This window comes from Somniosus microcephalus, chromosome 11 (genome assembly GCF_052327205.1).
Source record: "Somniosus microcephalus isolate GS21.2 chromosome 11, FLI_Smic_1.0, whole genome shotgun sequence".
NCBI lineage: Eukaryota > Metazoa > Chordata > Chondrichthyes > Squaliformes > Somniosidae > Somniosus > Somniosus microcephalus.
Window position 1 is genome coordinate 192,716,089 of NC_140997.1, and position 14,614 is coordinate 192,730,702.

General features: G+C 43.0%; 1 protein-coding gene across 1 annotated transcript; it reads right to left on the reverse strand.

The window, feature by feature from the left end:
• Nucleotides 1-4,132: 4,132 nt before the first annotated feature.
• Nucleotides 4,133-14,128, reverse strand: LOC147111073 (protein SPMIP1). The gene is made up of 2 exons (XM_086001567.1): nucleotides 13,444-14,128; nucleotides 4,133-7,179 (listed from the first exon to the last, which is right to left on the reverse strand). The coding sequence occupies exons 1-2, from the start codon at nucleotides 13,883-13,885 to the stop codon at nucleotides 7,052-7,054; spliced, it is 570 nt and encodes a 189-aa protein (XP_085857693.1). The 5' UTR covers nucleotides 13,886-14,128; the 3' UTR covers nucleotides 4,133-7,051.
• Nucleotides 14,129-14,614: the final 486 nt, after the last annotated feature.

Sequence of the window (14,614 nt, forward strand, 5' to 3'; positions counted from 1 at the left end):
TTCCTGTGACCCAGGAAGTAGAATCCCAGGAACAACCTGACTTGAGTAATGGAGAATTCCATGAGGGATTTTCAATCCAATGTAATCTGATATCATATGTTAGGCCAAGCGCAATATCTGTGAGTATCTTTGTCTATTAGCATGATAGCAACTTTGTCAGTGTAGTATTTTGATAACACTATGTTATAAAAGGTTAATATTTGATAGTTACAGAAGTTAGTCCAAATGTTAGTTAGTTATACAATTAGTCTATTCTACTGTTGTAAATATGTTTATATCTTATGTAATATCTAATGTATATTACTCAGTTTTATGTACAAAACATACTTTGTCTTTGTTTACAGTTTCACAAATTTGTTCAAGTAAAGCTTCAAAACAGCAAACAGCTTCACGAGGAATTATTTTGAATAAGTGTTTAACTTGCTGGATAACTAGATAGGAGCACGTCTAGCGAGGCCAGTACAAGCAGGTACCACCACTCTGTTTCCCCACTTGATACAACCTTGCTCACAAAACAATTCAGTACGATGGTTATGGAATTCTGTGTCCATACACTGATCAGTCCATCCATTCAAGGTGTTTTCATACATTCTTTTCAGTACTGAGTCCTTTTGAGTCACATCTGCAATCTCAGTTGCATTCACGGGAAAGTCTTTGTCAACTGCACCTAGTGTGGAAATCTCACCTTCACTCCCAACATGAGTCCTCATGGCAACCTGCACAAAATGTAATATATGTGGGTAGAACAAATGAAGGACAGAGACACGATGAGTTGCTAGTCCATGTGCTTGCTTTACTAGCTCAGAGCGAACTGAGCATGCTCATACCAAACCATGTGATAATACATTAGTCGCCATCACCTGTGAGATGGTGGTGCTCATGTTGGTGATGGGCTCCCCCATTCTCTGTACAGTCGCACACATCGCGGCTGCAAAAGCTGCCAGAGCCTCGCGCATTTGTTGCTACTCCTCCAAGATCACCCTCATTCTCGATGGCCCCCGAGGTTCAGCATCTACATACAGCTGAGCAGAGCTAGGAGCATCCTGTGCTCTCTGGCGAGGAGTAGTCTTCCTCCTCCAGCTGGACAGTGGAGCGGGGAGGCACTTGATGGATCTGTGGTAAAGAAATGAATTAGAAGTCTTATGATAAGAATGTATAACGTTACCATTATGCACATGATGACATTTCACTGGCTACTGACATTAAGTCACCATGAGTGACTGTCGTATGCTATGTGGTTGTATGAGATTTAATTCTGTCACCAGGTTGCTGGGAGGTCCCCCTCTCTCCATCTCCCACCGCCAGCAGCTCTACAACTCGAGATTCCAAGCACCTCCTCCTCTGCTAGAGTCAAGTTTGTGAATATTGGAGGACCACCTCCAGTTCGCTGCCTCTCTCTGTTGCTCTGTGCGCTCTTCTCCTGCAAGGAGGGAAAGAAGAGAACTTTGAGTGAGAGCAATGGAATGAGTGTAAGGAATGGATAGGCTACATCTGTAGAGGGTGACTATGAGAGAATGGTGTGACATTGCCAAATTACCTTCTTTTGTGGTGTTACTTCTATGATTGCATTAGAATGAGGGTCAGTGTCAGTGGTGGTTAGTCAGATGGGGATGTGAGTAGGTGCATAGACAGAGAGGGATGGGTGCACCTGCAAGGTAGGTTGGTGTGAGGAGTGATGTGCAGGAGTAGGCTGGGGAAGGCAGAGTGATGGGGTTGGGGTGACACGCACAGCAGTCTGAAGGTGAATGTGGCATTGCACTCACCTTTCCTGACCTCATGAGATCATTGAATCTTTTTTGCGGCACTAGATCCACATCCGCCTTACAATATCCCTGCTAGTGACCTCCTCCCCGAACTCCAGCTATGCCCCTTGGTGTCTCTGGCTGATCTTTTGGGGCCATCCACAGGGAAGAGGACCCCCTGCATGCTCTGACTCCTTGGACCAGAACTTCCAGGGAGGCATCAGGGAATCTTGGCACAGCCTTCTGTCTCCACACAAATCTCAGTGACAAGCTGCAATTTCCACCTCTCCCAAACACCTTTATCTCCGACAACCACCTTCAACTGGGATGTGTGCAAAGCTACTTTAAATATCCATGCTGAAAATGAGTCAAGGGTGACGTCAGCAGATCCACCCTGTTTAATTGGGCCAGGAAACCTGTATGACTGTTTCAATTGATGTAACGGAGTTAACTGCGCAGTGCAGAACGCGGTTAAAAAGTTCGGGATGGTGACCCGCTACGTGGTCCGCACGTACCCGCCCCGACGTTCGGGTAAAGATTCCGGCCATATTGTTCAATAGTTTCTAAATGCATATACCCCTATAGCAGGCTATTTTCTCCTTGGGTGATGCACCAACATGGCTAGCAGTGTGGTTTATCTGCTGTGTGAGTTGGCTGCTGGGCACTGCGAGAAACAGTGATAACCCACTTTCTCACTCTTCCATTTTCCCTCCTCATAGAATGGTTACAGCACAGAAGGAGGCCAGTCGAACCCATGCCGGCTCTTTGCAAGAGCCCTTCAGCTCGTCCCATTCCCCCGCCCTGTCCCTGTAGCCCTGCATTTTATTTTTCCTTCCGGTACTTATCCAATTCCCTTTTGAGTCTGCCTACACCACCCTTTCAGGCAGTGCATGCCAGATCCTAACCACTTGCTGCGTAAAAAAGTTTTTCCTGATGTCACCTTTGCTTCTTTTGCCAATCACCTTAAATCTGTGTCCTCTGGTTCTCAACCCTTACGCCAATGGGAACAGTTTCTCTCTATCTACTCTGTCTAGACCCCTCATGATATTGAACACCTCTCTCAAATCTCCTCTCAACCTTCTCTGCTCTAAGGAGAACAATCCCAGCTTCTCCAGTCTATCCACGTAACTGAAGTTCCTCATCCCTGGAACCATTCTCGTAAATCTTTTCTGCACCGTCTCTAAGGCCTTCCCATCCTTCCTAAAGTGCGGTGCCCAGAATTGGACACAATACTCCAGTTGAGGCCGAACCAGTGTTTTATAAAGGTTCATCCTAACTTCCTTGCTTTTGTACTCTATGCCTCCATTTATGAAGTCCAGGATCCCGTATGCTTTTTTAACCGCCTTCTCAACGATTTGTGCACATCTACACCCAGGCCTCTCTGTTCATAGAATCATAGACTGGTTACAGCACGGAAGAAGGCCATTCGGCCCGTCAAGCCCATGCCTTCACCATGCACCCCCTTTGGAATTGTACCCTTTAGTTTATCTTGCCTCTCCTGGTTCTGCCTACCAAAATGTATCAATTTGTACTTTTCTGTGTTAAATTTCACCTGCCACGTGTTCGCCCATTCCACCAGCCTGTCTATGTCCTCTTGAAGTCTATCACTATCCTACTCACTGTTCACTATAATTCCACTATACTTGTTGGGAAGCATCTGGCACGTTCCAACCATAGCATCTCTAACATTCAGCAGTGTGCACCGTGGGCATAAACCCATGCCTCACCATTGTATGGTGCTTGCATTGGACCTCCAATACGTCACTGAACTGTTTAGAATTTTATCAGAATTAAGATAATGCTAATGCATAGTAGCTACAGCCACACCTTAAAACCGCAAAGAGTAAGCACAATAAGTAAAACTCTCCTTGTATTTACAGATAGTTAGTAAAAGTACAGCCAACAAAAAACTACTTCTAGGTGTTGCAATTAATTTTAAGACTTTTAGTAATTGTGAGATCATCAAAAAGACTGATCCAAAGTTTAAAAGAGATGAGGTATGAGGAAAGGTTATAGAAGTTTAAGCTTTATGGTCTAGAAAGAAAAGACTAAGAGAGGACCTGAATGAAAGACACAGTTGGATGTTGTGATAGGAGATAAGTACTGAAGGGTGCAAGAACACCGAGTTTCCGTATCCCAACAAATATATGCCAAGGAACCAGAGGAATCCTTAACTCCTCACCTTAACTCCTCACTAAGAAACTGTCTGTGGTTTACCACCAGTTTAAGGACCAACCCTGAAAGATGCCCAAGTGGTTCACCGAACCGTCTTACATTAACTAGTTTGGATCGTGTTTGTGTTTATTTCACCAACCCTCTACCCATTAACTAGAGTGAATGAATTAACCCTTTCTTGATGAATCAAGGAAGAAGTCAGATGACAAATCAGGCACTAACAATTATTTATTGACTACAAAATCACATTTTAAAGTAAAATATCGAGTATACGAGCAATAAATAGATATCACAGGTGTAATCAGGATCATCTAGCAGTTCAAATAGCATAATGGACAGATATTTAACAACGAGTAACAGAGGTTGTAAAGACAATTCAGCGCATCACTGTAATTCAGCTTCAACTGGATGCTGTGTATTAAACCCTAAATGAAATCATTGCCTGAGACTACTAAATTCGTGAAGTAAAATTTGGATTAAATCCCTAGATAGCTGACTAGTTAACCGCATTAGACAGCCAGTATACTGGAGAGATCGATTAGCATTGTTTCCAGAGGTTATGTGACCTTATCCTTACGAGTGGCGAGGTTGAGTTAACCTCCTTCCTTCTCTGGGATGCCAGCATTAGCTTCTGGAGCATTGAGTCGATGAGCGCCTCTGGCGACAGGATTATCTCTTCCACTTGGATCCTCAGTTCCGGCTACCCACTTCTGCACAAACAATGATATCTGCTAGCTAGTTTAACACTCGCCTCTCCTGATCTCAGATATTTGCACAGTTAAGTGACACACTTATCTCTGCCAGTAACCGATTTGTATAGCCATAATTTAACTTCTCCCTCTGATTCTCTGTCCCGAGATACTTTGTGCTTGTAAAAGTACCTTTTTGCATCTGCTAGGTAGAGATCACTTACAGAAGATAAAGAGAATCTTCTTACTACAAAGATAATTGAAGAAATATAAAGACTCTGTTCTATTATTACAGACTACAAAAAAAGAAACCTTCCTTTTTTTATATCGTAACTTCTAAGAGAAGCTTCCAAGATTCCCTTGACACGTGTATCAGAAGGTTTCATCCCCATTTCCGCCAATCACCTCCAACAAATGTGGAGGCTCCTGGCAATGCCCTTGAGCAACTGCAGCATGGCCTATGAGTTAGTGAAGCTTGACTACCTTGGGCATGCCAGACTCTATAGGCTGGATTTTTACTTGGTGGTGAGGAGGGATTGAGGTCAAGGCCCTGCCGAATTTAACAGCAGGGCCTGATTAACATTCATTTTCTCAATTTCTTGGCCGCAGCCAGCTGGATTGACAGGGTAGGCCTTTGGCACCAGGCCGCAACTGGGGAGTGGAGAGGAGGTAGAGAAGGATCAGAGGCCGAGGCCCGAGGGGTCGGAGGCCAAAGCGGGGGCTGGAGGTCGTGGGGGGGTCCGAGATTGGAGGCCACGTGGGAGATTGGAAGGATCAAGGGGGGTGTCCGATCGTTAGGGGGTTGGTGAAGCAGGTACGCTGGATCCAGCAGGTAAGTGGAAAGGCACTTACCTCCTGGATCCAGTAGTCCTTGTATTCCTTTAGCACCTGGCCAGCTGGAATTAAACTTGAAATGGTGGATCAATATGAGGCACACAGTCTTATTATAATATTCAAATTGCCAACCCTCCTCCTGGGAGCGGGTTGGTTGCTCGCCCCCTGTCCCACCGCCGTTAAAACTGAAGTAAGCGGGTTGGGATTCAGATTTGTAACACTTAACCTACCACTTGACCCAAACCCACCCATTTTTGGGGATTAAAATTTCCCCCATGCCTCTATTTTACAACCCACCTTGCCTATCCATCAAGGTTACTCTCACAAATGTGAGGGTATGCGATATCTTTATGTCTAGGTGCCAATCCCTGGGTTTGTCCACAGCTTCCCACACAGGACTAGATGAGGCATTAAATGTTTGTCACCTACAAGGGCTATTCCTTGGATTTGTCTCCCAAATGGCTTCCCAACACAAGCAAGGAATGTCCCGTTTGTATACACAAGCCTTTGTAGCTTTCAGCTTAGAAACTTGATAAACTCATTAGCTTAAAAATCTGTGGTTCAATTAGCTTGGAAACACCTGTGTTTGACTAGCTGAGAACCTTGCATTCCAGCCACTTCCCAGCATTCAGTTCAATCACTGACTCCATCTTGTGGGCAGCTTTCAAGCTGAAACTCCATTTTGAACACTGTTCTGGCAATTTACAGGGCATTTCCCCTACAAATCTTGAAGGCCCTCTTCAGGTAATCTACAGGGTACTTTTCCTACAAGGGCTGAGCTTTGATGGGCTGAATAGCCTCTCTCAACCTGTATTTTGTTCTTAGCTTATGTAAAAGTGCATTATAATTGCTATGTGATACAAAGCAGCAGGTCATTCTCTGGCAATTTTCATTATGAAAGAAACTGCTTTAAGAGCTGTAAATCACACATAATACACAACACATTTTGAAAGAGCAAAAGCAAAACACTGCAAGTGCTGGAAATCTGAAATAAAAACACAAAATGCTGGAAACACTCAGCAGGTCAGGCAGTATCTGTGGAGAGAGAAAGAGTGTTAACGTTTCAGGTCAATGGCCTTTCATCAGAACTGGAAGAAGTTAGAGATGGAATGGGTTTTAAGCAAGTGCAGGGGCAAGGACAGGGGGGAGGGCAGGATAGAACAAAAGGGAAGGTCTGTGATAGGGTGGAAGGCAGGAGATTAAATGACAAAAGGGATGATGGTGCAAGGCGAAAGGGGATGGTAATGGGACAAGTAAAGAAACTAAAGATGGATCTAGAGGAGCTGTAAATGGGAATATCAGAATTTAAAAGAGGTCTCCTTAAACTACATATTCAGTTTGATATTAAAATGTATGTTATATTACACAGCATCACAAGACTGCAGCATTTGAAGCACACCAAGGACATGAGATTGGCAGACATATTAAAAAGAAACTTACAAATGCTGTAGTTTAGTAATGAATGGTTTCAGCAATGAATCGTAAATCAGAAATATTGTAGAAAATGCCACTGATCAGAAGCTCTATGGGATGATTTCAATAATAATCCAAAGAGAGAGAGAGTGCAGTGTGTTACTTCAAACATCATTGGAAGGATGCTGTCCCCATTCTTCAGTTTAGCTTAGCAAGTGCGTCAGTTGCGGATAGCTTGTAGAAGACACCATTTCTTGAATAGAAAGTATCATTTACAGTCCTCAATCGACCGTGAACTGGTAACTGAAGTTCCTCTATAACATCACCTGGACAAACAAGTTTGATAATAAGCATTTAAATATTGTGTGTGAAAATTCAACCATATGGTTTTGAATTTTAGTTAACAGTGAACTTAAAAGTAACATTTTCAGCTACAGATTAAATGAGCTATACATTCCAAAAGGTTTATAGGAACTTAGAATGGGACTGCTCGTTTATAGGAAGATATTAACTAGCTGTAAAATAGATTAATTATTGAAAAGTGGTGCAGCAAACAGAAGAACAACAACTTGTGTTTATAGAGCCCCTTTAACTTAGACAAACATCCCAAGGAATTTCAGAGTGAGAAAAAATGGACGCTGAGCCAAAGAAGGAAAGATTAGGAAAGTGACGGGTGGGTTTTAAGGGGAAGCTTTAAAAGAGGAGGGGGAGGTGGAAAGGTAGACTGTTTTAGGGAACGAATTTCTCAGAGTGGGACCTAAGCAGCTGAAGGTACATTTGCCAATAGTGGAGCAAACAGAGAGGGGGTGTGTATAAAAGGCCAGTTAGAGTCACAGAAAGAATGGGGTTGGGGTTGTAGGGCTGGAGGGGTAAGGTAACATAGTGGTTATGTTATTGGACTAGTAATCCAGAGGCCTGGACTAATAATCAGAGGACCTGAGTTCTAGTCTCACCACAGCAGCTGGGGAATTTAAATTCAATTAATTAAATAAATCTGTAATGGTGACCATGAAACTGCCGGATTATCAAAAAAAACCATCCAGTTCACTAACGTCATTAAAAAAGAAAAAGAAAGAAAGACTTGCCTTTATATAGCGCCTTTCATGAGCACAGCCAATGAAGTACTTTTGAAGTGTAGTCACTGTTGTAATGTGGGAAACGCAGCAGCCAATTTGCACACAGATGTTGATTGCAGGAGAGATATTGGCCAGGGTACCGGGGATAACTCCGCTGCTCTTTTTTGAAATAGTGCCATGGGATCTTTTACATCCACCTGAGAGAGCAGACGTCAATGACAAAGGCCATTGGTTTAACGTCTCCTCTGAAAGACGGCACCTCCGACAGTGCAGCACTCCCTCAGTACTGCACTGGAGTGTCAGCCTAGATTATGTGCTCAAATCTCTGGAGTGGGGCTTGAACCCACAACCTTCTGACCAGAGGTGAGAGTACTACCAACTGAGCCACAGCAGACACTGCTTAATTACTTGATTATCACATTGCTGTTTGTGGGAGCTTGCTGTGTGCAAATTGGCTGCCGTGTTTCCTACATTCCAACAGTGACTACACTTCAAATGTACTTCATTGGCTGTAAAGCGCTTTTGGATGTCTGGTGGTCGTGAAAGGCGCTATACAAATGAAAAAAATGTTTTTCTTTTTTAATGACATTAATGAACCAGATGGGTTTTTATGATAATCTGGCAGTTTTATGGTCACCATTACTGATACTAACTTTTTATTCCAGATTTATTTAATTAATTGAATTTAAATTCAATTAAGAGAAGGAAATCTGTCGTCCTTACCCGGTCTGGTCTATATGTGACTCCAGACCCACAGCAATGTGGTTGACTCGTAACTGCCCTCAAACGGCCTAGCTAGCCATCTCAGTTGTACCAAACTCGCTACGAGAAACAATAATAAAATTGGACGGACTACCTAGCATCAACACAGGCACAGGGTCCGACAAAGGCACACCCAGCCCAGTCAACACTGCAAAGTCCTCCTCACTAATATCTGGGGACTTGTGCCAAATTTGGGAGAGCTGTCCCATAGACAAGTCAAACAAGAGCCTGACATAGTCATACTCACAGATCCATACCTTTCAGCCAACATCACAGGCTCTTCCATCCCACTGGCTGGACAGACCCACCAGAGGTGGTGGCACAGTGGTATACAGTCGGAAGGGAGTGGCCCTGGGAGTCCTCAACATTGAAGTCTCATGGCACCAGGTCAAACATGGGCAAAGAAACCAGCTGCTGATTACCACCTACCTACCGCAGCTGATGAATCAGCCCTCCTCCATGTTGAACACCACTTGGAAGAAGCACCGAGGGTAGCAAGGGCACAGAATGTACTCTGGGTGGGGGAGGTCAATGTCCATCACCAAGAGTGGCTCAATAGCACCAATACTGACCGAATCCTGAAGGACATAGCTGCTAGACTGGGCCTGTGGAAGGTGGCACCTAAAAGCATTTGCAACCACCTTCAGCTAGAAGTGCTGAGTGGATGATTCATCTTGGTATCTGTGGTCCCCACCATCACAGAAGCTAGTCTTTAGCCAATTTGATTCTTTCCACGCGATAAAGAAACAGCTGAGCGCATTGGATACAGCAAAGGCTATGGGCCCTGACAACATCCCGGCTATCGTGCTGAAGACTTGTGCTCCAGAACTAGCCATGCTGTTCCAGTACAGCTACAACACTGGCATCTATCTGACAATATGGAAAACTGCCCAGGTATGTCCTGTCCACAAAAAGCAGGACAAATCCAATCCGGCCAATTACCGCCCCATCAGTCTACTCTCAATCATCAGCAAAGTGATGGAAGGTTTCATCGACAGTGCTATCAAGCGGCACTTACTCACCAATAACCATAAGAGCATAAGAAATAGAAGCAGGAGTCGGCCATTTGCCCCTCGCGCCTGCTCCGCCATTCAATAAGAGCATGGCTGATCTGATCTTGGACTCAACTCCACTTTCCTACCCGCTCCCCATAAACCTTGACTTCCCTATAGTTCAAAAATCTGACTATCTCCACCTTAAATATATTTAATGATCCAGCCCCCACGGCTCTCTGGGGTAGAGAATTCCAAAGATTCACGACCCTCAGAAGAAATTCCTCCTCATCTCCGTTTTAAACGGACGACCCCTTATTCTGAAACTATGCCCCCTAGTTCTAGATTCCCCCACGAGGGGAAACCTCCTCGCTGCATCTACCCTGTCAAGCCCCCTCAGAATCTTATATGTTTCAATAAGATCACCTCTCATTCTTCTAAACTCCAATGATTATAGGCCCAACTTGCTCAACCTTTCTTCATAAGACAACCCCCTCATCTCGGGAATCAACCTCGTGAACCTCCTCTGAACTGCCTCCAATGCAAGTATATCGCTCCTTAAATAAGGAGACTAAAACTGTACGCAGTACTCCAAGTGTGGTCTCACCAATGCCCTGTACAGTTGTAGCAAGACTTCCCTACTTTTATACTCCACCCCCCTTGCAATAAAGGCCAACATTCCATTTGCCTTCCTAGTTATTTGCTGTACCTGCATGTTAACTTTTTATGTACAAGGACCCCCGATCCCTCTGTGTCACAGCATTTTGTATTCTCTCCATTTAAATAATAATTAGCTTTTTTATTCTTCCTACCAAAGTGGATAACCTCACATTTTCCCACATTATACTCCATCTGCCAAATTTTTGCACACTCACTTAACCTATCTATATCCCTTTGCAGATCCTTTGTGTCCTCCTCACAACTTGCTTTCCCACCTATCTTTGTATCAGCAGCAAATTTGGCCACATTACACTCAGTCCCTTCATCCCAGTCCCTTCATCCAAGTCATTAATATATAGATTGTAAATAGTTGAGGCCCCAGCACTGATCCCTGTGGCACCCCACTAGTTACAGTTTGCCAACCTGAAAATGACCCATTTATCCCGACTCTCTGTTTTCTGTTAGTTAGCCAATCCTCTATCCATGCTAATATATTACCCCCAACCCCGTGAGCTCTTATCTTGTGCAGTAACCTTTTATATGGCAATTATCAAATGCCTTCTGGAAATCCAGATACACTACATCTACTGGTTCCCCTTTATCCACCCTGCTTGTTACATCCTCAAAGAACTCTACCAAATTTGTCAAACATGATTTCCCTTTCATAAAACCATGCTGACTCTGCTTGATTGTATTATGATTTTCTAAATGTCCTGCTACTACTTCCTTAATAATGGACTCCAGCATTTTCCCAGTGACAGATGTTATATAGTTTCCTGCTTTCTATCTCCCTTCTTTCTTGAATAGGGGCGTTGCATTTGCGGTTTTCCAATCCGCTGAGACCTCTCCAGAATCCAGGGATTTTTGGTAGATTATAACCAATGCATCCACTATCTCTGCAGCCACTTATTTTACGACCCTAGGATGCAGGCCATCAGGTCCAGGGGACTTGTCCACCTTTAGTCCCATTAGTTTGCCTGGGGTAGTTTTTCTCTAAGTGATAGTTTTAAGTCCCTCCCTTCCTATAGTCCCTTATTATCTATTACTATTGGGATGCTTTTAGTGTCTTCTACCGTGAAGACCGATACAAAATATTTGTTCAAAGTCTCTGCCATTTCCCTGTTTCCCATGATTAATTCCTCAGCCTCATCCTCTAAGGGACCAATGTTAGCTACTCTCTTCCTTTTTATATACCTGTAGAAGCTCTTACTGTCTATTTTTATATTTTTTGCTAGTTTACTCTCAACCTATCTTCTCCCTCTGTATTATTTTTTTTAGTCATCCTTTGCTGGTTTCTAAAAAATGTCCCAATCCTCTGGCCTACCACAAATCTTTGCAACATTGTATGCCTTTGTTTTCAATTTGATACCATCCTTAGCTTCATTCTTCTCTTAGGGTCTTTCTTTCTCACTGGAATATATCTTTGCTGAGAGTTATGAAATATCTCCTTAAATGTCTGCCACTGCTTATTTACCATCTACCTTTAATCTATTTCCCAGTCCACTTTAGCCAACTCTGTCTTCATACCTTTGCAATTGCCTTTATTTAAGTTCAGGACACTAGTTTGAGACCCAAGTTTCTCACCCTCAAACTGAATTTGAAATTCTAATATGTTATGATCACTCTTCCCTAGAGGATCCTTTACTATGAGGTCATTAATTAATCCTATCTCACCGATGCTCAGTTTGGGTTCCGCCAGGACCACTCGGCTCTAGACCTCATTACAGCTGTGGTTCAAACATGGACAAAAAAGCTGAATTCCAGAGGTGAGGCGAGAGTGACTGCCCTCGACAGTCAAGAGAGGTGGCAAAGTTGAACTGGATGTCATTGGTATACATGTGGAAGCTGACCCCACATCTGCAAATTATGTCACCAAGGATAAGCATGTAGATGAGGAGACCAAGGATGGAGCCCTGGGGGAGGCTGGAGGTACCAGTGCAGGGATGGGAAGAGAAGCCATTGCTAGAGATACTCTGGCAGCATTTAGTCAGGCAAGAGTGAAATCAAATTAGGGTAGTCCTGTGGAGTTAAGACAATAGAGAGATACATTGGAGGAGGCTGGTGTGGTTGACTCTGTAGAAGGCTGCAAAGTGGTTGAGGAGGGATAATGTACCGTGGTCACAAGCACAGATAATGCAATTTTTGACGTTAGTTAGGACTGCTTTAATGTTGTGTGAAGGATTCAAACAACATGTTGAAAGAAAGAAAGAAAGAAATGAAGACAAGATAGATCAGAAAAAAGGAACATATGTTGCACATACTCAGGAACCCCCAAGATGCAAACAATAGTTTACTTTAGAAATAGTCACTGTATCTACCATAAGTGCAGGGGAAATAAAGAACAAAAATCATTAGGTTAGATCCCAAAACTAGACAGAGCATCAAGTTGGATAAGCTAAATGGGATGTTGTCTTTCTTACATTTTTATGGTTTACAACGAGTAGGATAATTTTGAATATATTTTACATAACCTCCTACTATTAACATGCAAAAAGAACACGTTTAGATATACTGGGCGAGTTGTATATTCTAGCACATTATGCAAACATGTTATTAAAATAGGTTAATGGGTTCATGCTTCCCATCGTCTTCACAGAAGTACCTGTAACGGCCAACTATCCTACCTCAGGCATCACTATAGCCTTTAGGGTCAGGTATTGAGGGAGTAATGGTCTTGCATGATAAGACATTATTTATCAACCTTGGTTGACAATATTGACTACTAGTAACTGCAGTTCTTATTTTAAATTTGGTGACAATGAAAGCAGTTATGCTCGGGAACAATCAATCAGCTTGAAATTGCTATTACAATTGAGCGGTTTCAAGAGGGAAAGGTAATTTCCAGCAGGAACTGATCTCAACAGGTTTCCAAGTTTTTGCTATAATGATGAAAGTTTAAAAAATAGCTGGAGAGGTATTTAGTATTAACTAAATTCTCAAGTAAAATTCTTGCAACAGATCGAATATCTTAAAAGATAAGGGAAAGCACTACATTTTAAGAATTGAAATCACTGTGATTGAATCAATCATTAAAGTGTTTCTATTTTAGAAGAGCTGATCTTAAGTAGAATTTACTGGGTCATGAATGTATTTCACTCACCCAGCCTCCAGCCATACTCCCAGGAGGATAGAATAGGATATTGGAATTTTTCTTCTGGGTGTTTTGCCTTCCTCATTTCCAGGTACAGGTGCCTGCCTTTCTGCTCTTTAGAAAAGCCATCGTATAGCAAACGTCGAATCTGAGGAGTTACTGGCCGCATCTCCTGAAACTGATCAGGTTTTGAAGGTGCTTCCTGAACAGGTTTCTTTCTTTCTTTCTGTTGTTTTGGAGCATGAATTACTGGAAGGATACAATTCCTGGCAGGAAGCTTGGGAACTTCACACTGGTTCTTGGGAACGTCACACTGGTTCTTGGGAGCAGTAGGTGGAATCCTGGCATGTTTATTCCCATATTTCTCTCTCCATGCTATCCGAGTATAAGCTTCTTTATCAATAAGTTCTTTCCAGCACTTCTGACTACGAGCGTCAATCAGGCCTCTCATTTTTCTTAATTACTTTGATAAAGGAAGCAATTAAAAATCTGTACAGAATTAGCTTTGTTTTTGAGCGCTGTAGTATATTGTAATTGTCCTCGTACAGGCTTATGTCCATCACCACAGCAACAACCATGGTTACGATCAACACATTTCTAAGAACTTACAAAGTCCCAAGAAATATTTGACTCAGAAATCCCTGGGGACCTCTACTGGATGGAGGACTTTTCTATGCCAGCAATTTAAGTGATTCTGAATGGAAAGCTTTGAACAATGGAAAAGGAGCAGAGAACTCAATTTGTAGCAATGCCAAGAATGGCATGCTCTGTTACCTCAACTAAAGCTTGCTACCAGTAAAGGTAAGTGATCCTACACCAGCTGCAGTATGTGCCTTTACAGGGTCATTTCCAGATCAGTTATTTTAAGCAGCAGACTTGCAGGGACATCATTAGTTAACCAATCATGTAATCAAACTTCCCCAGTTACAAACCTATTGGAAGACAATTTACCATTTGGGAATGTCCTTTTAATATCAAACTCTGAAAACCAACAACAACTTGTATTTATATAGCGCCTTTAACGTAGTAAAACGTCCCAAGCAATGTTCCCCCTAATTTTTTTTGCATGCGCAAAACTTAACATTGAAAAAGCCAGTCCCAGGCTGTGTGGGACCGGCAGAGAACTGTGCGGCCACACGACTGCGCAGCTTAAGGGAACATTGGTCCCAAGGCACTTCAC